Source organism: Corapipo altera, unplaced genomic scaffold (genome assembly GCF_003945725.1).
Source record: "Corapipo altera isolate COAL_440 unplaced genomic scaffold, ASM394572v1 50, whole genome shotgun sequence".
NCBI classification, from domain to species: Eukaryota; Metazoa; Chordata; class Aves; order Passeriformes; family Pipridae; genus Corapipo; species Corapipo altera.
The window spans coordinates 1370743-1396409 of NW_020884889.1; the positions used below are offsets into that span (position 1 = coordinate 1370743).

At 50.1% G+C, this 25667-nt stretch overlaps 2 protein-coding genes across 2 annotated transcripts in view; both read left to right on the forward strand.

Moving 5' to 3' along the window:
* The window catches only part of IGDCC4 (immunoglobulin superfamily DCC subclass member 4), an 88963-nt gene extending 68564 nt beyond the window's left edge, over positions 1-20399 (forward strand). The window contains exons 12-20 of the mRNA XM_027644397.1: positions 2595-2702; positions 3057-3240; positions 3908-4035; positions 4213-4383; positions 4898-5035; positions 5529-5634; positions 6569-6803; positions 13661-13825; positions 15424-20399. Of these exons, the coding sequence (XP_027500198.1) occupies positions 2595-2702; positions 3057-3240; positions 3908-4035; positions 4213-4383; positions 4898-5035; positions 5529-5634; positions 6569-6803; positions 13661-13825; positions 15424-15945 (1757 nt within the window). The 3' untranslated portion in view covers positions 15946-20399. The remainder of the gene's footprint in view (positions 1-2594; positions 2703-3056; positions 3241-3907; positions 4036-4212; positions 4384-4897; positions 5036-5528; positions 5635-6568; positions 6804-13660; positions 13826-15423) is intronic.
* A 3391-nt stretch (positions 20400-23790) lies between these two features.
* The window catches only part of IGDCC3 (immunoglobulin superfamily DCC subclass member 3), a 97577-nt gene continuing 95700 nt past the window's right edge, over positions 23791-25667 (forward strand). The window contains exon 1 of the mRNA XM_027644509.1: positions 23791-23884. Within this exon, the coding sequence (XP_027500310.1) occupies positions 23818-23884 (67 nt within the window). The 5' untranslated portion in view covers positions 23791-23817. The remainder of the gene's footprint in view (positions 23885-25667) is intronic.

Consider the following 25667-nt stretch of genomic DNA (forward strand, 5'->3'; position numbering starts at 1 on the left):
TCCCCTGACTGAAGGCAGCACTCTGCCCCTTGTCTTGGTTTGAGGTGTGGCCTGAAGGACAAAACTCCTGTCCCACTCCTTGCTCCTGCATAGCTCCTGATTGTCCTTGGGTTTTTTTTTTCCAGGAGCACAGCAGGGCAAGAAAGGAAGCACTTTGTGGGGTGAGAGCTCCCTTCGAGGCACACCCCAGGCAGAGGTGGATGGGGGTGCAGAAACAGCTTTGGCCAGAGCTTCTGGAGCACAGTTACTGTTACTACCATCTCATGCTAATCTCTGGAGCAAACGGTGTCTCCTTAGAGTGGTATCACTAATGTCACACCTTGTGTGTGCTGAAGTCCTGGTGAGAGATGGGCAGCTATTTAAGGGCACATAAGAAATCCAGCAATTTCATGAGGTCACAAAATCAAAAGGAAGCTGTCCTGAATCACCAGCAAGGCTTTTCCCTGAGGAATTCTTACTGATTTCCATCTTACTCTCTGTACTGGTGTACAACTACCAGGGCCATAATTTATTCGAAAAATAAATGGTAAGGATCTGATCCTGTCTTCCACATTCCCATGAAGGAAGATTGCATTCCTCTGGGAGTCTGGAAGTTAGGGTATTTTCCCACTTAAAGGAAAGTATGGCTGGCACCTGGCCAATATGAGCACCTTGAAACGCTGAGTGAAGCAACATATTTAGCATATTGGATATATTATGCAGTCATTCAGATTAGTGATTTGAAATGATCTGGACTAGATTATTCTGCTTATATTTAATGTATGATGGAATGCAGTGAAATACATCTGTTTTCATGCTGCCTACTAGCTTCTTGACAGCTTGATAGAGCTTTATGTCTGTCTGTTCTAAGAGCTTGAACATCTGGGCCTGTGTATAAAATTTGAAGCCAAGCCTCTGACTGAGAAATCCAAAATACCCCTATTTTCAGGATGTGAGGTGCTCCATCTTGTAGTTGAGCTCCCCTGGCTTCATGTGTAAGTGGCTGCTGTGTCCATCCTGCCCAGGGATGGAGATGGAGGACTTGTCCTCTCCTTCACTTCATTCCCCAACAGGAGCTTCCCACAGCTGCATCACATCTGTGAGCTCTTCCTCATCCTTTGGATCACATCATCCACAAAGAGCTCATGTCCTAGCAAAGCCCAGCCAAAGGCTGGGGCAGGAGGAGGAGTGTCTGTGCTGGTGAGAGACGGGCTGTGGGGCTCTTTGTTCCAGCCCTTTGGAAGTTGAGTGCCCTTTGGTCTCATCCCCCTTGTGTGGGTTTGAAACGTTTTTTCTGTGGCTGGAGAGTGTGGAAATGCAGATCAGGCTGTCTTGGAGGCAGACAAAACTCTGTTTGCTTTTGGGATTCTTTAGGGAAGAAAAATGTGGCAGAACTGTTTTTATATTCTGAGCGCGAACGTGTGTTGTGGAGCAGAGAAAGCCTTTGGTAATTGGTACCATCAGCCTCTGGGAGCGTAATCAGGGCAGTAATAATAAAATTGGCATCAATAGGAAAGGTTTTATTCTGCTTACGTTGTCTGGCAAAGAGAGCAGTGATCTATGAGGGCAGGGAATGAAGAGGCATGTCCCAAATTAACAAACTTCATCAATGCACTGCAGCTAAGGCAACCAAAGGCGGTGTGGACTGCTCTGGCTGGGCTCCTGAAGGAGTGGCTGCTGCAGGGAGTGTCTTCTTTGAGAATTTTGTATCTCCCAGATTGTTTCCTTGATTAAATATCTCCATTAAAAAAACCCTCAGATGTTGCAGCAGAAGAGTATTTCAACTGATGAAAGGCTGGAGGAAAAAGAAGTGAATTTTGGACCTCACTGCTGGGACACAGAGCACCCTGTCCATCAGCTCAGTTTGGGTCCAAGTGTGAGATTCCCCACAGTTCAAGGTTCTCTGATGGGAGGAGTGTGTAATGAGGCCCCTCGGGTTTCTGGTGTGGGTTTTCTGTGCACTGTTGCTTTTCTAATTGCAAATCAAGAAACTGCAGTGGAGTCAAAATAGTCACAATACAACAAAAGCTGCCAGTGGCTTAACAGGGCGTGTGAGGACTCGCTGGAAGGAAGATCCTCACAGCAGTGAATAAATCAGAAAGAACCATGGAAATGGGAGGTGCATTTGGGAGAGGAGAGAACATCCTCACTCCTCAAGAATAAGCAGTGCAGTGCAGTCTCCTCCATGGGGGAGAGAGGAGTCACTGTGCAGGTTTCTTTAGCAGTTTGCAAGGGAGAAAAATCAGGAGATCTTGAGATGATGTGCTACAAACCAGGACACTGGTTAACCCTTGGGGGCTGGGGCAAGTCCATTTCCTGCTGATAATTTCTGTAAAAAGTGAGGGGAGAACTAGAGAGCAGCTGTGCTGATACGTGCACCAGCTGTGAGACAGTTTTGTATGTGGGAAGCCTGTAAGTGGAAGGGGGACTCCCTGCTGTAATTTAGGTATTAGGTGATATTTATTTAGGTATTAGTTAATAAAAACATATTTATTATGTTCAGGCTACTTTCTTGGATGGTGAGAAAAGCTGGTCTGATAAAAAAAACCATGTCTAACGCGGGAGGGTTGGTGACAAAAATAACCCCAGACAAACCCTGACTGATTTTTTTCCAGCTCCTGGGAAACTCTACGAGGTGAAGCTGGTGGCATTCAACAAGCACGAGGATGGTTATGCAGCTGTTTGGAAGGGCAAAACAGAGAAGGCACCGGTGACAGCAGTAGGTGAGCAATCCTCTTTGTCGTCTTTCTCCTCTGCTTAGCACGTGGCTTCAAAGGAAGGGTAGGGGGAAAGCTACAGAAGATGAGCTTCAAGAAGGACAATATCAAAATGGGGAAGGTCCCAATATAAGGCAACGTGCACCGACAGTCATTGCAAAATGCATTGGAGGAATTAGGAAGGAGAGAAAGGAGCAAAATATCCCCCTTCTCATTAGGGTTGTTCTTACGCTGCGTGTAAGGTTTGCACCACCCCCAACCTCCCCAACAAAGGGGAGGAGGAGAGTTTTGGGATGTGTGGTGGGGAAATTACTGTCACGTGCATCTCCACATCTCTTTTCTTTTTGTTTTGTACCACAGATCCCCCTGTGCAGAAGGGTCCTCCTCTGCCTCCAGTCCAAGTCTATGCAGAGTCCAACAGCTCCACTTCCATATGGCTCAGGTGGAAGAAGCCTGACTTCACAACAGTCAAAATTGTCAACTACACCGTGCGCTTCAGCCCCTGGGGCCTGAAGAACGCCTCTCTCGTGACGTACTACACCAGGTAAAGAGGGATGCCAAGGGTTCATCTGCCTTGGATTGCTCATGTCAGCCATGAACACGGGGCAGGAGCAACCTGCATGGAATTTCCAGTACTTAGCAAAATCCTGGGTGCTGGAACATTTGCCGTGGTCACAGATAATGTTCAGAACTGCTGAGGTGTCGCAGTGGGGCTTGTCTTTGACTTGAATACCAAGGAATCATTTACTGGTCTCTGCATCTTTTTTGCTCTGTTTGGACCTTACACACTTGTTCCTCTATTAACAACATGGCTGGGTGCAATTATGGCCAGTCTCAAAGCATTCATGATTTGTGAGATGATCCTCACAAGTTTGGTTTATAAACTGCTAGAGTTGAAGCAGTTACAATAATTTGGGAATGTATTTTTCATCTGGATTCCTGTGCAGATTTTCAGCCTCTAACCAGGCTATTTTCAGGCTTTTCCATGCAAGTACATCAGAAATGGGTCTGGAGGCTGGGAACTGCTTTGCTCTGCACCTGCGAGCTGAGTGTTCTTGCACTCACATGGCTGCAGGAGACAAAGGTTTAGGTGAAAAACAAAATACTGTAAGAATTAGGATAACCTCTTAAAGTGATCCTGGTAAGGTGTCAAGGTGACATGGGAGAACCATCAGGTGGTCATGACCTTGTGCTGTGTCCTCTCCCCCCAGCTCTGACGAAGACATTCTCATCAGTGGGCTGAAGCCCTACACCAGGTATGAGTTTGCTGTGCAGTCCAACGGCGTCGGCATCGACGGCCCCTTCGGCAGCGTGGTGGAGCGCTTCACCCTTCCCGACCGTGAGTAGTCACGGGAACTGAGCCCTGACTTATCCTGCTTTTCCCTGAACCTCTGTCAGTGCCCTCCTGATGTACCCTGAGAGATGTGGTCTCAGACCCCATCTGAGCTCTGATGTCCCTGGGGGTGAACGCTCTCCCCCTCTTCCTGCTGCTCAGGATGGGTCTTGTCTCTGCCAGGCCCCTCCACTCCTCCGTCTGACCTGCGGCTGCACCCTCTCAACCCCTACGCTGTGCAGGTGCACTGGTGCCCACCTGTGGAGCCCAACGGCATCATTGTGGAGTATCTCATCCTGTACAACGCCAACAACACGCAGCCAGATGACATGTGGACCTTGCTGACGCGAGAAGGTGAGCCTCCTGCAGGTGCTGTAGTACCCCACCACTCCTCCTCCTGCCTCCTTCCCTGCCTCTGGAGCGCTGGTCACTCAGTCCTGCTGCCCTGATTTTTGCCTCACCAAATATTGAAGAGCTCCTGGTGCCAGCTTTCCTGGAGCGCCTGCTGGGCCTTGCTCCTGGTCACATCAGAGAGTCCAGGGACACGACTACTGAGAGACATGAAATCAAACATGTCTAGGGCTGAAACAGCCGGTGTCACCCAGGAAACATCCCGCACATACAGGCTGGCAGCCAGTAATTCCTAGAAAAACGTGTGCCAGCAGCACCATGTGCAGTCTGTATTATCAGCTCTGTAACCAGCAAGTTCATTAATACTGAAGAGGTGTATGAAATGCCTCTTGGAGCTCATGTCACAAAATCCCTCACTTCTGAGGGTCCAAGCAGAATTTCGTTGCTGCTTTGCTGCAGCCTCTGAATGCTCTTGAAACTGCACATTTTAAATTTCTTTTGACTTGCTTTTGGTCAGGAAATATCTTCAGCACTGAAGTGCATGGCCTGGAAAGTGATACGAGATACTTTTTCAAGATGGGAGCAAAGACAGTCGTGGGATCTGGTCCCTATTCCAACGTTAAGGATGTGCACACCCTCCGGGAGAAGTTGTCTGGTATGAATTCCCCCCTTGTCCTGGGGCAGGAAGTGAGAGCTGTGTTGGTGAAGGCCATGATTTGTCAGCAGTGACATTTCTGATTGCCAAGCCATTGCCTGATGTCACTGTGTAGGATGTGAGATATAATTCTGTGTAGGCAGGAGCAGAGGATCACAGCAGCTCCAGAATCCATCCCACAGCCAAACTTCATCCCTCTTCCCCATCCCAGTTCCTATGGAAGGGCACCTGCAACCTTTCTGTAGTGTGAGATTAATTAATGTGCACAGATGCCAGATTGCCTTAAGCTGCTCTAAATTATCCCTGCCAAGGAATCTTCCTCCTCTATGTGTATAGAATCATAGAACCATGGAATAGTTCGGGTTGGAAGGGACTTTTAAAGGCATGGCCTTTTGGGTGTAGTACAGCTGGTGCTTCTTTGAACATGAGAGACTTTGTACCTTCTTCCTGCTAGCAGCTGAAATAGTGTATCCATCCTTCCTTCCCCTCCTAGATGTCCTGGATATTCACTCTGTCACGGGGATCATCGTGGGGGTCTGCCTGGGGCTGCTCTGCATCCTCTTCTGCATGTGTGCCAGCTTCCGAAACAGCAAGCACAGGTGGGTGTCACCTCACCCGGGCAGCAGGGAAAGGAGGCTGCTGTGGAAGGAGACAAATACACTGGGAGCTGCATCCCCTGTCCAGCTGTGCTGCCTGGGATGCAGTGTAGGACAGAGTTAATGCACAGATTGAATCTTGGGAGTGCTCGCTGGATAAGGAGCATATTTAGTATAATCTTTTCACTGCTTTATTTTCTCAGTAGTTTCTCTTCAATTTGTATTCTCGGACTATTAGGAGTTTTTTTTTCAGAGAAAGAAAAAGCCCCAAGAAAATGGAAGAACCAGATTATTACCTGTGTCTGTTAGTGTGGGCAGTATTTTGCTTCTGAGGTTGGACAGCTCTAAGGATGTTTGGAAATGGTTTGTTAACTTCCAGCTGGGAAAATAATGAAAGACTTCCCAGTGAGTGACAGGCTGGTTTAAGGAGGATTGGATGCAGCCCAAAGCCCCCTGCTATCCCAGGGGTCTGAATCCAGCCACAAGCATTTGGAAAGACCATGAGCAGAAAACAGCTCAGTTGTTGAGAAGAGCTCTGAGCTTACAGCAGATCTCAGGACTAGGGACAGGCAGCTTCTGGAGTCTTGTCCTAATGTGGCCACTGAACTTTCCTGTCCTGTTCCATCTCTTACCTGTAAAGCAGAGGTGACAGGACTGTCAGCTCCCCATGGGCCAGGGTTAGTGAGTGTCCTGTTCCAGTGCTGGGACTCGTGGTGTCTGATGGCCTTAGGATCTGCAAGGAGAGCTTTGCATCCCTCACTGGGATTTGTCTGAGCTTTGGGATTAGCAAAGGTGGTGGAGATGCATCTGCAGTGAAAGCTGTTACAGTGGGATGTGGACAGAGGATCCCCTTCCTCTAGAGGGGCAGGGCAGGGTTTGGGCCGTGGGCTTCCACAAGGACCAGCTGAGATGTCAACTCTTGCTTGTTTTCCCTCAGGGAGGCCCTGCCAGGCCTGGATTCCCAGGCTGCTGGCAACCACACGTACTACCACCGGAACAGGCAGGGGATGGCTGCTCCCAGTGCCACCCTGGACTCACATGAGCTTGAGTCTCTCATGTCCCCACTCCCAGAGGATGCACCCGTGCCCCTGGGGGACATCACAGAGCTGACAGAGGTGCACAGCCTCATCCACACGAGCCTCCCCGAGGACATTCTCCATGGGAAGAGGAAGGTAAGGACACATATGCACATGGCCACTGGGCTCCCCCCCCGTACAAGAGCTTTTGTTTGGTGTGTGGTGCTGGGAAGCCAGGGTTGGATCCTGTCCTGGCTCTGCAGTGCTGGCAGAGCTGGTGCTGGGCAGCCACACATTTCCCTCTTTGTAAAACTGACTGACTCAGCCTTGGCTGTCAGATCTAATTTGGGATCCCTGTGCCATCGACTACTGCTTTTTACTTCCTGAGACAGTGATCCCTCATCCCAAGAAGCTGCTGCCAAACTTGGTGCTGCAGAAAGCTGCACTTTTCCTTTTGCTGTGCCATGTGGATGGTGTGAGGAAATGTGATGGCTAGAGCAGACACTCAGCCTTTTGCTTGGAGTAAAAAGAGCTCTGTCCATGAAGAGTGTATCCACTGGAATGCCCTAGAAGATAAACAAGAGGTGAAACTGTGGGGTTTTTGTGAACCTTATTTTTTAAGTAGTTTTTTCCGGCCCTGCTTGGTTTGCCTGACATTGCATTGTCTTTCATTCCTCCGTGCCCATTTTGTCTTTCAAGCTTGCCTGAAACATTTCATTCCATTAGGGAACCTTTAATTGGCCTAATTTAGTTAATCTGTTTATGTCTCTCTTTGTAGCCCTGGGAGAGCATGTAAAGTAATTAGGAGGTTCAGTAAAACAAATGTGTTGTGAGCACGTGGGATTTCAGGTTTGCATCAGCGATGCGCTCGTGGGTCACCGGAGGGAAGGTGAGTTCAGGTACCTGGCTGACCATGAGCCCTGTCCTGGCTGTGAGAGGCAGTGCAGGTGTGATCTTTTGGAACCTCAAAGTCTTCTGCTGAGCTAGAAGACATCTTTAGTATCCCTGGGAGCTGAAGCCGTGCCCGTGGCCATCCCTGCCTGCTGTGTCAGATCAGCGCTCAGCTGAAGGAGAGGCTGTTTAGGCTGTTTGTTTGCAGCCAAGCCACATCCAGGGATTGTGGTGGAATGTAGCTGCCTGTCTGGATCCAAGCCGAAGAGTGTGAGGAATTTCCTACAGCTCTTTCTGTTAAATAAGGAACAAATGTTTTCAGGGATGGGGACTTACCCTTGAGAACAGGTAAGGGTGGGGGGAAGTTCCCTTCTTCGTGAGGCCTTTCTGGGGGCAGCATATCCAGATCTCTCTTCCAAAGCAGCAATCCTGTCTGCAAGGGTTTAAACCGAGATGTGAATGTGTGCAGAGCAGGGGCTGGAGAGGGCAGTGCCAAGGCCTGGCTGCTCAGGGCTCAGCCTGAGAGCTGGGGCCCTCAGAGGCTGCCAGTGACCAGCAACGAGTTATAGCCAGAGACCAGAGCTTTGGGGAGAGGGACAGTTCTGGCTGTAGGGTCTGTTCATAATTGGATGGGAAAAGGCTACTGTGAGTTAAATTCACTGAGGATTTTTTTTTTTATGGATGTGGATAGGCAAGCAAGGGTCACTGGGAAGCAGCTGCAGGCAGCCACCTGGAGAGCAGGGTTGTCACCAATGCTGAGCAGGGAGGGTGACCTGGCAGGTGGTGTGGTGGCCGGGAGCAACAGGCTGTTGTTGCTGGGAGTGGGCACTGGAGGGAGATGTGCTCCCACACAGGAGACCCCGCTCCCTCCACTGCCCGGCTCCTGCTGGAAGTGTCACCTGAGCAGGCTGCATCCTGTCTGTACTCTGTATAAGGTACAGAGTATAATCAAGGGTGAAAAGACTCGGAAACACATTTATGCTGCAGTTGCCAAGAGCCCTGTGTCTGGAGGGGGCTGTGTTGTTCCCTGGCTGGGTGGTCAAGGAGCTGGGCAGTTCTCCTCTCATGGCTGGAGCAGTGCACACCTGCCTGGTGCCCACAACAATGTAAATCAGGTCTGAGCAGCTGAGAGTGTGTGCATCTCCCTGCTTGTACACAAAGTGCCTCTAGTCCAGTCCCTGGAGTGGGTGTGGGTTCCTTGGGTTGTCTTGTGTGCTGCAAATAGCTCCCTCCAGCAGCCATTGAGTCTGGAAACCCCCAGGGACCCTGCCTGGAACAGAGTGTTGTGGGAGCTTTGCACCCTGCAGTGAGCAGCTGCCTTTGTTGCCTTCTCTTTTCTTTTCTCATGCTGTGTGTGGTTGGGGCTGTGAAAATCCATGGCAAGGAATATGATAGAGCCACAGAAAAGAGAAAATCCTTGTGGAAGGAAATTCCTGGTCCAGCCTGGCAAGGGGAAGCTCCCCAGGGTGCTCTAGGTTGGATAGTATGACTGGCAGTCTTAGACATAAAAGAGAGGAAGTGAGAAATGTCGGAAGAATCCCTTAAATAACAGTGCATCGTGTCACCACAGAGCTCAGGATGTTGGCTGGGCCAGACTCTTGGTGCAGTGCTGCTGCCACTGCTGGGCAGGTTTGTGTGGCTGTGACCCCCAGTTGCCTCCTTGTCTCCCTGTCCTCAGGTTACACGCTCCCAAAACCTGGTTTGTGTTGTCCGGATGGCACTTGCCATTGGTGGTGGCAGTGATTGCTGCTCTGTGTCTGCAGGCTGCTCACATCCTGGCTTTTACTTGGCATTCTATGGATTATTCTTTCTTGGTTTTATTCTTGTGGCAGCCCGAGGTTCTAGTGGAGGTTGGAGGCTCCATGTTAGGAGGTGTACAGACACAAAGAGGGAACTGTCCCCATGCCATAAGGAGTCAGAAGTGAGCAAATGTCACTTTGCAGGTGTGAGGCCAAAGGGCAGAAAGTCTTTAAAAACACTGAGATTGGAAGAGACTTCTGCAAAGAATTTCAGGAAAGGGTTTTGAGATGTCCCCTTGGTTGTTTTCAAGATCACCCTTCAAACTTACAGCCGTGATTCCTCTTGAGCTCTTACATGTAATGCTGGGGGTGCAGGATGGTGCAAGTGGAAGTTGGGACAGTCCCAGAGGAGTCTCCTGGCCCCCCCATGTCCCTGCCTGCAGGACAAGAAGGTGCTACTGCAGCCAAGCTGTCAGCACAGGGCCCCTCTGGATGCTGGCAGCTCCATTGGGCAGGAGAACACAGCCATTTAATGGCCCATTTTCCTTCCCTTCTGTGTGTTTCCCAGTGGTCACAGGGAAGGATTTGCAAAGACACTGACAAGTGATTTTCCTCTCTTACTGTCTTCCCCTTGCAAGTGACCCCTCCCTGATGCCCCAGGTATCCCCGTTAGAACTGACACCATGGAGCACAGGCTGTGGGGATGCAGCTCTGTCTCCCCTGACAGATGGACTGAGGATGATAAAATGGCTCTGCTCCAGACAGCTCTGTCACTGCTGCTTGTGGGCCAAGCAATTTAGGGGGTGGGGGAGAATGTTAAAAAGCATCTGCTTTCCGTGGAAGACTTCAGCTTTTCATTGAGTGAAGCCAAACCCAAACGTTTTGGCTTGGAAGTGTTTGCTGTTGTGCTTCTTGCGAGCTGGAACCTTCCTTGCTTGCTGCTCTGCTCCTTCCCTGAGGGCCTCCTTCCCGCAGGACTGTGTTTCCCATGAAGCATCCCTGGGACTCGGAGAGCAAAAGCTGTAACACATCAGGGAACTTGGATCTACCCGGGTTGTTTGTCATTTTCATGTTGAAATTTTTGTGCGTGGAAAAGAAGTCCCAGTGTTTTCTGAGAAGTCTCAGATGAGAGCTGTGATCCTGGTGACAGCGAGCAGAGACTCTGTCTGCTAGGGAAGAGGTCTGTGTTCTGTTGCATCCCAGCTGTGGGCAGGGATGTTGGTATGTTTGCGTGACACGGAGCTTTCTCGCTCCCACCGGCTGTTCAGCAATCCTTTCCCTCTGCTATGACACTCAAAAGCTGAGCACATCTGAAATGCCCCCAGCCTTGTTTTGCACAGGACTTCAAGCTCCTTTAAATAACCATCCGCATAAAACAGGGGAGGTTTCAAGTTGAACTTTTCCTACGTGTTCATTCTCAGCTCATATATTTGCATGAAATCATGACTTGTCACTGAGAAGGTAACACGATCTAGGCACGTTTTTACCAGCCAGAGTTTCTATAAAAAGGCTAAAATGAGAAGGCTTGTTTGCTTTGATAAGGATTTAGCTGTAATGGGAATGCCTTTTATTGGAAGATGTTTTTATTAGTTTTCATTCTTGTGTTTGCAGTGAACTGACAAAGGGATTTGTCCCTGGTTAAATTAGTGTTAGACTGACACTCCCTGCTCTTTGCCTTCGTTACTCTGTTGCAAAAACCAAGAGAACATTTCCTTCCATCAGCCACTCACTAAACTCCCTCAAGTAAAGAAATCAGTATCATTTATTACACCAAAAAATGCTGCTTAAAAAAGCAGCAAAGCTTTCAGGCACTCAAGATTTGTTCAGGTCTGTGATGAAAACAGACCTACAGTTAATTGCCGCTGCCCAACCTTAGAGCCTAAGCCCCAAGAGGGATTTGGTTTTTGCCTTTTTTTTCCCCTCTCAAACATAATGTGCTCGAACAACATGTGGGACACAGGCCATGTTGTGTGGCTGATGGTTTTTTCTGTTTGTTGAAAGTTGCAAACTGGTACAAAACAAGTTTGTTCTTCGTTGCAGCCAATTTCAGCCAGAGCTGAACAGGCTGTTCCCAGAGTCATCAAAACCTATGTAAACATGGCAGATTGACATTTCCGCTAACAGATGGTCCATGGGGGATTGCAGTAGAGCTGCCTGTTTCTTTCCACGTTTTTTGGTATTCACAAGATGCCTGCAAGAAGGTTTTCGAGTTTGCTCTGTGTGTGTGTGTCTGCACACGATGCTCAGATCTCTCTGATGGCAAATATGCATGCAGGCATCTCTAACAGGACACACATTTGGTGCATGTGTGCAGATTTGTGTAGGTTCGGTGCTGAAATCTCCAGGCAGTATTTGCTCAGTAACGTATGTTCCTTGGAAGAGGCACAGAAGCCATCAGTCAGGGATGGAGCTGCAGAAAGCCTCTCAGATGGCAGCAGAAGCAAATTGAACACGCTCCTTGAGCACTCGCACGTGGAGATATTCCTTATTGTGAGCTCTCTGTGATCGCTTGGTTGATTTCTCGCTATTAAAGCGTAGTTTAATGATTGTCCACTTAGAAAGGGAGCAATTAGGGAATGCTTTTGGCTCAGAATATATTGTTGAGGATTGCAGAGAGAGAAATGGCAAAGACACTGCCTCAGGCACCCACGTCTAAATTAGCAAACGCTTGATAGCCACTGCGCTGGGCTTGGACGTCACTGTTCTGCAGGGTGCTGGCATATCAATGAGGCCTTTCACTACTTGTCTGCTAAAAATTACATCCAGAGGCAGCAGCAAAGCTGCTGTGACTTGAGAGTGGTGCTGGGATGTAACACAGCCCTGCCTTCCCCAAGGTGTTGAGCCCCTTGGGTGCCTGGGTGAGGGTGGACAGAGGGCTCATGCGGGAGCACTTCAGTGTCCTCTGGCCAGCCCCGACAGCACAAAGTAGCATTTGCTTCTTGCTAAATAGCTGACTTAGGAATGCCTGGCTCGCACACAACATCTGGTCGTGTATTTCTACCTAATTTCCAGCCAGATGGACCGAGGCACAAGGAGGTCAAATGACTCACCCAAGGTCAGGCTGATGTCAGAAATCTCCTCGCTGTCTCGGCTGGACTCACGCTACGTTGGCGGTTGCTGGGACAGATTTGGCCTAAGGAGCAGCCACATGTGCAGAGCAGGAACCTGGGCTTCTCCTGCTGACAGTGAGCGATAGGTGGTCAGTGGGTTTCAAGAGATGTGCTGTACATCTTCCCCCTGCACAGCCATCGTGCTCACACCACCAGTATTCCATGTGTCTGTGCACACTCGCTGTTGTCAGGGCAGGATTTTCTCCTCTTCATCCCTGCATCAACCTCTCTTCTACCCAGGCAATGTGTAACATCTGTGGAACAAGGCCAGAGATAATAGGCCTGTGTGGTCCCTAAATCTGAGTGTGTGTGTGTGTGTATGTATGTGTAGTAGCAAGGCTGAACTCAGGTACATGCAGGACAGCCCAATAAAATCAAAAGCTGGAAAGAAAATACTGTTCTGCCTGTCAACTAATAGTCTGAGCTGTTAAATAACTTCAGCTCTTAAAGACACACATTTCCCATACACAGAGGTGTGCATTCAACAGTTTATTGCAAGGGGAAGCTGAGAGAACCCAGAACAAATTGTGTTCAGCCCATATAATTTAATTAGATCTACAAACAAGGTAACACTGGTTGCCCAGGGGACTTAAAGCTGAGCTAAGAATTGCTTGGTGGTCTGTTGCAAAAAAAAAAAAAAATTAAACGAAATAAGGCCCCCAGTTTTGTGCCTCTGTGTTGATGGGTAATGTCAGAGTGTTCACCCAAGCCCTGGCTTGGAGAAGGAATTCTGTGCAGAGTACCATTGTCTCCAGCTCTTACTGGAGCACACAGGCCAGTGCCCACAGGTGAGGGTCCTTCTTGCTGGTGCCAAAGCAAATGCTGTGATCGTTCAGCTCCACATTTCCCCATCCCTGTCCCTTCCCAGCTCTGCTCTTATTTCTCAGTGGGCTCGTTCTGCTCTGGGCTGTTTGTAGTTCTGCAGGGAGCTGATTTCAGGGGACCTCTAAATGATGTCTGTGCCATGATATACCTGTTGGTCTTGCAATTTAAGAGTAGGTGGAAAGACCCTTTCACAGCCATCTGGCATCTTTTATCCCCGTGCTCTGCATCAGCCCACGTACCAGCAATAAAGCCACTTCTAAGGCAGGGACTGTGTGAGTCCACTGCAGAGCATTTTCATTTTGATGCCATCACAAGTGTCCTCCACATTTATCGTATTTTCCCAACCTGCACTTTCCTTTTTCAAGCTGCTTCTCACGTCTCTTGTATGAGGCTAAGAATCTGTGTCTGTGATAATTGGATCTTTTCTCCTCCCACTTTTCTCCTGCAGTCTTCATGGAACAAATCGGCCACCCAGCCCTGGACAAACAGCATTGCCAGATATGGGGACACCATCACCAAGGAGCCCCTCTCTGCTGTGAACGGGTCACTCAAGCTCCCCTCCAGCACAGGGCAGAAGCTTCTGTTACAAGCTCTGGTTTATGATGCTGTGATGGTGGGTGTTTGAATTATTGACTTATGCATTCTGATGTGGGTTTTCCATTTATGTTCCCCATCTCTGTTTCTCCTTTTTGCAGCCCCTTTTCGTGGGCTTCTTGTTCTGGTGACAGTCAGGTGGGCTCAGAAGCTCGGTTGTCAGTGGGGCTGTGGCATTCCTGGTCACTCAGGACCTGAATCCTGGCACCAGCAGCCTGCTTGGAGTCTTGCTGTGGCCATGCAGCACTCAGCCCCTTGAATGAGTTAGGAGCTGCAGAGCTCAGCACAGTCATTAAGATCTACAGCCTGATGGAGGGATTGCATTTTTGGCTGTAAAAGGAGTCAAAGATCAAGGGTTGATTTAAACTCCCTTCTCCAGATAGGGCAGAGCAATTTCCACTGCACTTGTGTTCTTTATGTGGGTGCACAGACTGGGGGAAATCCTATTTCTGATATTGCTTCATTGGAATAAACATGCATTCCTGTGTTTGGGAGAATTTGTGTGAGGATTGGGATGTCTGTGCCACAGTCTCAGCAAAGCAAGCTGGCACCTGCTCAGGCTGACTCTGTACCAGAAGATTTCTTTGGTTATTGTTTTAAAAAGTTCGTCCTCCACCCCCTGCAACTACTTCTAAGTAACCCACCTATGTTTCCTTCCTAGACAGTGGTGTGAAAATCAATTATACACAGGATGTAATTAACATTGTGGATAGAGTTAAGACAATGTTTTACAGCCCAATTACAGGGCACCGTTTACAGCACAGCTTACCCAGCAGAGTTTGTCAACAAAAGGAGAAAAGTGTTAAAATATGTAAATGATGCTCAAAGTTGGCTTCAACAGAAAGAGCAAATTACACGTGGGATATCACTTCCATACCCTGAATTGTCTTCTTGCTGCTACATCACACTCAGCCCAGAATTCGAGCGTTGATTGCCTAGAGAGCTCTTTGTGAGCTTCCACAATAATTTGTCTGTTAAATTATTGAGTGATAATCTCATGGAATGACCTGCTTGTCAGCCAGATTTGTGGAGAACTGTAGCCTGAGCTCTGCTTAAAACACTGCAGAGCAGAACTTACTGTTTTCTTTCTGAATTCAAGAGCTTGAATTTACACGGACTTTTGCAGGCTGTGACCAGGGCTCTAAGGAACACACACTTTGTGATATGTAGCCAAAATTAAAGCAGGAAATTGAAGGGAGCCTTGGTATCTCTCTCTGAAGCTGGTTTCCTAGAGTGCTGCCCACTCAGCCTTTTGAAATCTGGCCCTTAATATGGAAACAGACTGGTGAGTTTTGAAAACTGTGGGACAGAGACTTGGAGGAATGGTTGCTCCAGCCTGCCAAGAAACTGTGGGCAAATCACTTTGCTCCCTTGGGACTTGCTTTTTCAAATGTAAAATAGGAAAAATGATCCTGAGATGATTTGAGATGTTTCTTAAGACTTCAGCTCTGAGATGCACATCAAGATAATGTTTAATAGAGGCATGTGTACATCCCATTGCACTCTGTGGGATTAAAAAGAAATACATTTCAGTGCTTAGTTGGGTTACAGCCTCAATTATCAGACCCTCACTTACTTTACTTTCTTTTTTTTTATTTCCCCCCTGCTTAATAACAGAATGAAACAAAGAAAAGCCACCCACCAGCCAACCTTCACCAAGTGGAAGCAGAGGTCATTGTCCATTCTGATTTTTCAGCCTCTGACAGAGACTATGACTCCCAGCTGCACACCCTGGAGAGTGAAGAGACAGAAATGGAGGACCAGGAGCCTGCAGAGCTCCCCTCAGGAGAGCTGGCTCTTCCTGGCTCTCCCAGCTCCCAGCAGGACACAGGCCAAGTGTTGGTGGACTGCACAGGGAATTTGGAGGCTCAGGCCCAGGCTGACACAAAGACTAACAAACCAGAGGCTGTTTGCATCCCTGGGCTCACCAATGGCTTCCACAGCCATGGAGAAAGTCTGGATTCAGTGGAGAGTGGAGACTCGGACTCCATCCAGGAGGGTGGGCGGGATGTGCAGCCAGTCAAGGGCCAGTTGCTTTCCACGGCCCCGGAGGAGGCCCCGCTCTGCAGTAACTCTGGTTTAACCAGTCCATCCTCAGCATCTGAGAACATGGCACGTGTCCACAGCCACAGAGAGTGACCTGACCCGCTGCTGATCACGGCAGAGCTGTGAGGTGCTGCCTGCCCTCGGCTCATGGAGCCCAGCAGGAGCTGAGCGGGCACAGCATCTCCCAGAGTGGGGCTCGGACCCCTCAGCTGGGCACACACCTGCAGGAAACCAGGAGGTACCTTGGGCAGGGCCGTTCTCCTTCCTGCTGAAGCTGGTGAGTAGCTGGGTGTTGGTGGGAGCAGGATCGAGCTGTCTGCCAAAGCCTGACGCAGAGAACCACGATGGAACGGAGCCTTTCTGCGCTAGACTGGGGCTGTCACTTCTCTGGAGTCCTCCAGGCGACTGGCAAGGCGTCGTGTAATGCTGGGAAGTGGCAGAGCACACTGAGTGATCCTCCTCAACTGCCTCTGCACCGGGAGTGCCTTGGCACTGCCGACTGTGCCGGGATGGATCCTGTCACGGGAGTCCCGGGAGGGGGTGGAAGCCGACGGAAACAAACGCAGTGAGCTGCAACCACCAGCCTTTTCTGCCCTCCCGTGGTTAGAAGGATTCCCAGGCTCTCTGTAACTTCTACTAGCAGGCTGATGTAGTGGCCTTTTATTACACACTCTACGAGTGCCTCTAACAACTTGTACTATATAGAACCTTCTGCAGCGTCTGGGTCATTTCACCAGCCTGGACTTTGTTTTATGTAGGTTCTTGTACCTAATATTTTAGGTACACATCTGTCCTTTTAATGTACAACATGTATTTTTATTTCCTTGGAACATCTTTATATTATTTAATTTTATAAAGTGGAATAGTGTGTGGTATAGAGTAGCATTTTTACAACTTCTCTCTTTCTTTATTTTTTCCTCCCTAACAACACAACTACCTCATGTCTGTTGGAGAAAAAAAAAGAAAGCAGTAGATCTACTCTTTTGTTATAGTCCATTATAGGTTTTAACTTATTCTTATACTGCCTTTTTCTAAAGAATATGTTTGCACTGGTTGTTGACTCTTTTTTAACACATAGTGCTGCAGATCTGATGTCTCTCTTGCTTTGTTTCTCTGACACCTTCCCTACAGCCTGAGAGTTGGGTTGTGTCTCTCTGTAGGACTGTGTTTTGCAGAAACTACCAAAGGAGACTGCTCCAGCTGGTGGGATGTTGATCCATCTCTCATTAAAAAGCTTATACTAATGAAGAGAAAAAAGAACCAACAATTGCAAAAGTAACTTGCGATCTTGGGGACATCTATTTCATTTTTTGTGTGTGCCCAAGAGGAGACATCTCAGATGGTTTTGATTTCCAGAAAGCAGCACTCAGCCTTCTGTAAGCAGTGGACTTGCTGAAGGCTTTGGATGAACAATTGAAATTTTCCAGTCACTTCTGAGAGTCCTGGCCAAAGTGCTTTTGGGTGGATTTTTTTTTTTTTTTTGAAGAGCAGAGCACTACCAGAGCTTTAAAATGAAAATCAAATCCTTGGTCTCATACCAGTCAGTCTGGTTTGAAAATCATCCGGTGACTCTTCCTGATGATGCTGTTTGCTTACTGCTGACACGTCTCTCAGCCTGGCCCTGCTTGGAGTGGACTTTTCTCCACCTTTTCTTTAGCCCTGCTCCAGGCCTGCAGAGTTCAACTGCAAATGGTACCAATTGGACCAGCTCTGCAGGGGTAACAAGCATTGGTAACTCTGGTCATGAGTGGTAAATATTTTGCCTTCCTGGAGGATTCTGAGATCTGGCCATTTGTTTATTTAAAAAATGAAGGTAAATATGCCCATCTCCCTCATTTCTTTTTGGAGTTCCCCCAAAGCTCTATGGGGGAGCCATGTGCTGACCTGAGATCCTGTAGAAGACTTCAGATTTTGCTTTTTGTGGTGAAATCTGGATGGAGGCACTACTGCTTGCAGCAAGGAGAACCTCACTCTGCCAGCACCCTGTCCCTGTTGTGAGGAGCCATGTCACAGTGTGCCCTGTGTGGAGCTGAGCTGCACCAGCCCGTGTCCCTGCAATCCATCACACCCTGAGCTCCAGCTCTTCAGCAGAGGAGAACCTCCAAGCCTCCATGCACCCTGTTGGGAAGGATATTGGAGCTTCCACCTCTCTCCAGCCTGCAGCCTGTCCTCCCAGCACCACACACTGTTCTGGTAACTGCCTGGATTTCCAGTTGTTGCGCTCACTCTGTTTGGTCCAGCTGCTGCTTGGTGTCTTGAGGAGTCTCAGAAATGCTGTTCCATGCTCTGAAGAGCCATAACTCTGGAATGCTGTGGGACAGAGACTGGAAATCGGTGCCGGCGAGCAGGTGAGGCAGGAGTTAGTGTGTGTGTGCTACTGGAGCGAGGAGCTAGAAAGGCAGAGGATAATAACCCCCAGACCCCACTGCCACAAGACTTTGAAACTCATGACTTAGCAGGGTACAGCTAAGGCAGTGCAGTGTTATTGCAGGCAATAAGGGCAATTCACATTCTATGGGAGTGGAGGCAGAGGCACAAACCCTCCAGCTGGGCAGTGTCAGGCACTCGCTGCAGAGGGTGGGGGGATGTTCTGCAGGTGGGCCTCAGTTCCCAGTTATTTCCATGGAACAGTCCTTGCCCTTCCCCAGTGACAGAACAGGCCCTGCACAAGCCATGTTGCCACTGCTGGGGTGCAGAAAGGGAGGAGGACACTTCTCAAAAATGCTCACTCTAGGGGAACCACTCCAGGGGAGCCCTTGGTCACTTCCTTTCACCTCCCAAACCAGTTCCTCTGCCCTCACACACGTCAGGGTGCCGAAGGACTGCTCCTGCTGAGCATCCTGGCTATCAGAGGGCAGTGCCAGGAGCAGTTTGGCCAGCAGCAGGTATGACCAGGGCACCAGAGTTCTCCTCCCAGCTCCCTGTCAGGACACAGTACCTGGGGCAGGTCATGGACCAGCCCTGAGCTTTCCATCCATGGGATGGAAGGGGATGGAGGCTTAGTCCAGTGGCTGATACAGAAATGTGCCACAGTTTTCGGGAAGCTCCCTTATACATGCACCCTCTGCTTTGTCTGTACTGACTTTAGCAATCCCACAGCCATGAGCTGAGCTGCCTGAAAGCTGTCCCTGCCTGTCACTGAAGGCAGGCACCGTGCCTCTGGATCAACTTGGGCCAACCACAAAACACCACAGTACTTATGTGCCCCGAGAGCTTTGGGGGAGATGCAGGAGAGCACAAACAGTTTTGCTTACACATCCCAGAAATACTTTGTCTCCTCATGCTGAGGCTTGTTCTGGTCTCATTACACCTCACCAAATTGTACCAGGATGTGAGACTGGCAGCGTTTGGATGTCCAAGAACTGTGGTGGCCTTGGGCTCATACACCAAACCTCAGCTACAGCAATCCAGGCCGTTCCCCTGGAGCCAGGAGGTCACCCCTGGCCAGCAGCAGCGGAGCTGTCCCTGGACCAACGCTTGTCCACAGGGAGTGCTGGGTGTCCGTGTCCAACTCGGCTGTGCTCCAGGTCTCTCCTGCCTGGAACACATGGGGACCTTTCAGCCCCAGCTAGAAATGAATTGAAGAAGACACATAATACACACTTGATGTGTAAAGCTGAAACAACCAGTGCATATATTTTTTTATCATGGAATAAGTAGCTTTCTTGCAGATTTCTCACAGGCACACAAGCTGTTGATACCTTTAATTACCCATCATGCTTAATATCTGTTCCTGCACACCAGGCTCCTTTCTCCCTTTTCTTCCTTTCAGTAACACTAAAGATTATTGCTGTTCAACTTTTTTGCTGGTGTATATTGTTTTACATTGTTAAAATGTCAGGTTTGTCTCACTGGCATAATTTTGTAGTATTAATGTTACTGTTTGGCTACACAACTGTATATTCCCCATGCTGCTGTGAGAGTCACAATTCTCAACCTTTCATTTATTTTCATTCCTTGTTACATGAAAAACATGACTCAGAAAACCCTCTATCAGCTTTTTGTTGATTTGATTTCTTACTGAACAGACAGCAAAGTTCTGGTTTAAATAGTTCAAATGAGATAACTTATAATTTAGGGTTTGAGAATCTTTTTACATTACTAGCTAACAGTCGTGAGATCAGCCCATGAAATATGCTGTGTAAGAAAACAACCATTTTACTAAAGCACTGTATATGTTTTTGGTCTCATTAGTAATAGATGTTTTGAAGGGATCATTGTGTCTTTTCTAATCAATACTTTTGTTAGAAAAGCGGTGTTTAGTCCAGCAGAAATCTACCATCTATTTCTGTTATTCTATTCCCTTGCTTGTATTTTCAAGTTAAATTTCATTTAATTTTCTGCACAGTGCATAAGGATGTGTAACCAGAACTTGATCTTGTTTGAAGGTTGTGTCTGTGTTTGGTTCCATGCTGTACTTTATTATAACTTTCTTTCTTCAGAGACTGTTCTTACTCCACAAATACTCTTTAGTGTTAAAAGTGTAAGAAGACATTGTCCTTATATTCCTTAACTAATGGGTTATTAATAAAATGTTTTAAAAAAAAGAGTGGAATTCGTCTCACAGTTCAGAGTGTTACAGCTGTGCAAGGCTGTACCTTGCTGGGGGAAGCAGTGGTGGCAGCAGGATCCAGGATTCACACTCAGTTCAGTGCCTGAGCTCATCACCATGAAGGCTGGGAATGTGGGGTGATAGTGGATGCCTGGTTTCTTAGGGATTCTTCTGGAATTTCAGACAGGGGCAGAGTTTGAGTGCATTAGGCATTTCTGGATGCTTGGTCATTTCTCAGTTTTGAACCAATTCCTACAAGGAAAAAGAAACATTATTTGTCCAGTGTCATGCTTCATCTTGCTGGGGAATTTCTTAATGTGAAAAATAAGCAGAGGCATCTAGGAAATGAGTGGTGAGACTTCTCTTGGATGGCACACTGGGCTGAATGCTCAGTGGCTTCTGTCCATGGAGATTGGTGAGAGGATATCTGGCAGTGCCCGAGGACGTGCTGTTAACCTCCTGTGCATCTCCCTTCCTTCCTGGGATGCATTCCCTACGTCGGTAGATAGTTTCCATTATTACTTTACGCTGCCAGGACTACAGAGCCATAAAATCTCATTTTATCTGCATTACAGAGGTAATAAATCTGCACTTAGCATAGTGTTCTCTGATAGTGGTTAAAGGGAACTCTGTCAGATGGTGTAACTCTGATGAGTCTTTCTCCTAATGACAGGTAACCCCACAAACGAGCAAGGAAGCACCTTGGGGGAGGGGGTGATGGGCAACTCAACAGGATCCTCAACAGACACGCAGAAAACAGTTTCTGCTGAGGAATACAGCTTCCAGAAGCAGGTCCTGGGGTTGTCCCACCACTGCTGGCACAGCTCTCGGCTCTGTGCCTTGAGGTGGGTGCCACGATTTTGGCTCCCGCTCCCTATTGCTCACTGACCACAAAACAGATTCTAAAACCCCGTGTGTACGTAAGTGAAAAGCTCCCAGGCTGTTTGCAGGCAGGGAAACCACAATTACACATAGAATAATAAATGGAGTGAATTCAGACAAGTTAATCTCCCACTTCATCCGCTGAAACTACTAATGGTGTCTTGGGGACCTCAGTTTGCAGTTAATTGGCGTAAATCAGGAGCACAACTTGAGCTGATGGAAATTTGCTGTGCAGGGAGTGAGGGGTGAGTGATGCCCTCTGAGGGGAGCTCTCTTGGAGGATAACCTCGTGGAGAAGGAGGACAGATGGGTGGGCAGACCCTGTGCCACTCTGCAGCAGGGAGGACAGAGGAACAGACCCTAGGACTGCTCTGCAGGGTAGGGTTTGGAGCCTCAGTTCAGGCTGGACACTGTCACTTCTATAACCGTGCTGCTTTTCCAAAGGCTCCAATTTCTGCTTGCAGTGTGATAAGCAAATTCCTGCCTCCAATACAAAGCAACTTTTCTAAGCCCTCATGGTTACAGAGCATAGAAAAACAAGTGCTCTGAATTCCCGCTCTCAGTTGGCTGCAAAAGCCCCAAACCTGCCTTTATCCTAAAAAATCTTGTTTTTTCACACAAGTCCTGTTGTTTGGGGGGACTGCCCACTCTTCCAATTTTTGAATGTGCCACCAGCACTGTCACCAGTGTCATTTGCAGATGCAGGGCTGAACTTGGTGATGCCCTAAACAGGTACCTACCTCCCCCAGCTCCTGGGTCCTGCCAGTGCGCACGGCAGCAAAAGCACCCAAAATCTGTGGTTTCTGGGGAAAACAGCTCTGTGAAGCACATGGTGCTTTATTTCTCTTGGAATTATTAATTCCCACAAGCTGTCCTCAGTGACAGTGGCGTCCTGGAAGCTGCCACAAGCCCACGATGGCTGCAGGCATTATAAAAATGCTGGTGGGGCCCCATGGCAGGAGCCAGGGAGTCGGAGCAAGAGCACGGCTAGTGCCAAAAGGTCAGGGACAGCGCAGAAATTCAGATGTTACCGAGAGGCTGGCGGAGCCAGAGCAAATTCTTCCCCAGCTGAAAGCAACCTCGTACAGCTCAGCCCTCCACTAAACGAGGGAAGCTTTAATGTGGAGCAGATGTAGTGACGTCTTCCTTCCTCGTTAGCTGATTCCGACACGCTCAGGGTGCACCATCGAGGGGAGTCTAACATTGCTCCTCTTCACAAAGGGGTTTTCACCAGATTTCTGGGAATGGTTACATGGTTTAGAACAGTCCATTAAGATCTGATTTTAGTCTGAAAAAAGAAATTAATTAGGATCCACTTTTATTTTCTTCTTAGTTGTTTTCTCACTAAGCAAACACCACAAGAGACACTGAGCTGTTCTTGCAGAGATGGCTTTTGCTGCTGACAGTGGTGATGGGAGTTATGTTTGTGGAGAATGTGGGCCAAGGGACAGGGTAGGATCAGTTGGAAGGCACAAAATATTGTGTAGGCGCTGGGGCTGAGAGCTATATAGGGACACATTATCCTCATTTCATGCCAGGAGAGCAGACAAATTATCCTGCTGTGGCAGGATTTAGGAGCAACTCATCCCTTACTGGGTCCTTCCTCACTGGGGCCTCTTCCAGAGTGAGCAGGCTGGTCCAACATCTGCTCGAGCGACCCAGGTAAGTCACCTTAGGATAGCGTTAAAATCAGGAGCAGTGAGGTGGGACAAGCCAAGCACTTCGTTCCTGCGAGCGTGCCCCAGTGAGGGGAGCCCTGTGAAGGGAGCCCCGGAGAGCGGAACTGGTGAGGGGAGGCCCTCGAGGGGGCTCTGATGAGAGGTGTCCTGTGAGGGGAGAAGCGTGAGGGGTCCCTGGTGAGGGAAACCTGTGAGGGGAGACTCATGAGGGGGCTCCGGTGAGGGCAGACCTGTGGGGCTGCCCCAGGGACGGGAGATCCGTGAGGGGGAGACCCGTCAGTTAGCACTGGTGAGAAGAGCTCTGTGAAGGGAGCCCCGTGAGGCGGAACCACTGAGGGGAGCCCCGTGAAAGGGGTCTGAGAGCTCTGTGATGGGAGCCCCTGAGGTGGAACCACTGAGGGGAGAGCCGTGAGGAGGCTCCGGTGACGGGAGACCCCTGAGGGTCCCTGCACGCTCCCCGCAGGTCCTGGGCGCGGATCGGCCCCTCACGGGGCTGCCCCCTGGCCCCGCAGCCCCTCGTCCCCTCAGCCCGGCCGGCGCTGGCGGCGCCCCGGCGAATGCGCAAGATGGCGCAAGGCGCTGCCCGCCCGCCCCCCGCCCGCCGGCGGCCCCGCTCCCTCAGCGCCGCCCCCCGCCCGCCCGGCGCGGCGGCGTGTTCGCGCCGAGGGCAGCACCGCTGAGAGCCGCTTTTCCCCTTTTTTTCCCCTTTCCTTTCCCCCCCCACCACCCCTCCCGCCCCGCAGCTGGGGGTGGCTCTCGCCTGCCCGCCCTCCCTCCTCCCCTCCCTCCCTGCCGGCGGGCTGCTCCCTCCCCGTGGGGCGCAGGGAGGCGAGCCCGCCCGCCCGGGATGCCATGGCTCCGCCGGGCTCCGCGCTGCCCGCCTGCCTGCTGGGGCTGCTGCTGCTCGTGTGCCGCGGAGGTAAGAGCCGGGCTGGGCTGGGGGAGCGGGCGGGGGCGCGGACACGGACCGCGGACCTGCCGCCGCGCCCGGCTCCGCTCCCGCCCCGCGGCCGCTCCGTCCGTCGGTCGCTCCCGCACTTCGCGTCCCCTCGTCACCCCCGAGGTGGCCGGGGCAGTGCTTGTCCGCACTCCCCTTGTCCCTCCCCATCCCCGCTGCCGCTCCCGGTCCCCCTCGCTCGCCCGCGGTCACCGGCAGCCCCGCGGCACCGGGACCGAGCAGCTGCGCGGTGTCCGCCCGTGGGGCGCGGGGGTCCCCGCGGGGCAGTGGGGGTCGTGTCTTGGGGCTGCAGAGTCCCACACCAGCCCCTCCAGCGCCTTCATCGGCGGAGGTCCCGAGGTGCTCCCCCCCGGAGCGGTGCTTCCAGTTGGAAACCCCGTGTGCGGGGTGCTCTGGGGAGGGACGGTGGAGTTTGTGGAGCCCGAGCCCCCACCGCTGGCGCTGGGGAGGGATGGGGCGGCTGCCGGGGCAGTGGCGTGGCGGGGCATCCACCCGTGCCGGGAGGGCAGAGCCGGGACCGTCACGGCGATGGGAGCGGGAGGCAGCGCCCGGCGGGCGCGTCGCGTTCGTCAGGAAAGGAGATAGAGATGTTGGGTGACAAGTTGCAGGGATGAGGGCGAGCAACTTCAAACCTACGAGTATATTGTGCTCTGCTGTAACGCTCAGCTCTGTCCACTCCGGTAACACAGTCCATCGGACCAGGGCCAGACGACAAAACATCAAAGGGATCTTTCCCGGCACCTCCTGTGCACGTGCCCTGCTGATAAATGGCAATATATTCCTTGTACTGGTGATACTGCTTAAGCGTGGGGCTAATCTGAGAAAGATGCTGTTTTGCAGCAAAATACCCGCGTGCATCCTGCTCTTGTCTCACTTAGCAGCCTTAAAGATAAGGAAAAGTAGGAATTGAGCAACGTACTCTAGTGGAAGGTTTCCCTGCCCATGGCAGGGCGGTTGGAGCAAGATGGTCCTTAAAACCATTCTATGATTATTCTATGAATTGTTTAAAAAGAAAACCCTGCAAGCATGGTCTGACCCAGCATGATCAGAGAGAAAAAAGTGTGTGTTAGATTTATCAGAGATAGCTGCTGGGGTGTTTAGGAAACAAGGCTGTGGGCTAGTCCCATCATAAATCTCGCCACGTGGTCCGTAGCAGCCACGGCGAGGAGGAGAAGCCCGTGTAACTCGCAGAAAATAGAAGTGATCCGTGAAGTGGATGTAATGAAGCCGGTCTCGTTATTCTGTTGAGATTCCTGGATAGCGCAATGAGGATGGTTGAAAAAAGTACTTTTTTTTTTTTGTTTGGAGGGAGGGAGGAAAGTAAAAGAAGTGAATGCTTGAAAGCAAAACTTTAGCAAGTTGAGTTCGTGTCTGGGTTATCGCCTGCTGCTGTCCAAATTGCTCTGTGTGTTTGTTTATGCTGCGCCTTGGCGGGTCAGTGGCTCCTGACTTTGGGCTGTGTTTTGCTGGCCCCGCTGAGGAGCGTTTGGCAGCACTTTCAAAGTTTCTCTGTTCTGAGGGTTTTTTTCCCCCTTCGGAGGGTTTAGTCGCTCTCTGTGGTCAACAGCGAGGTAACGCGTTTCTGCGCTCCGCTGAATTTAAGAAACCCTCCCGTGCCGGTGTCAGCGAGCGCGGAGCAGCCTCGCCGCGGGGACGGACCCTGTGTCGGAGCTGTGCGGGACACGATGCTCCGCTCCCAGCCCCGAGGTTTTCAAACTCCCCAAAATGCTGGTCTGGCAGCTAT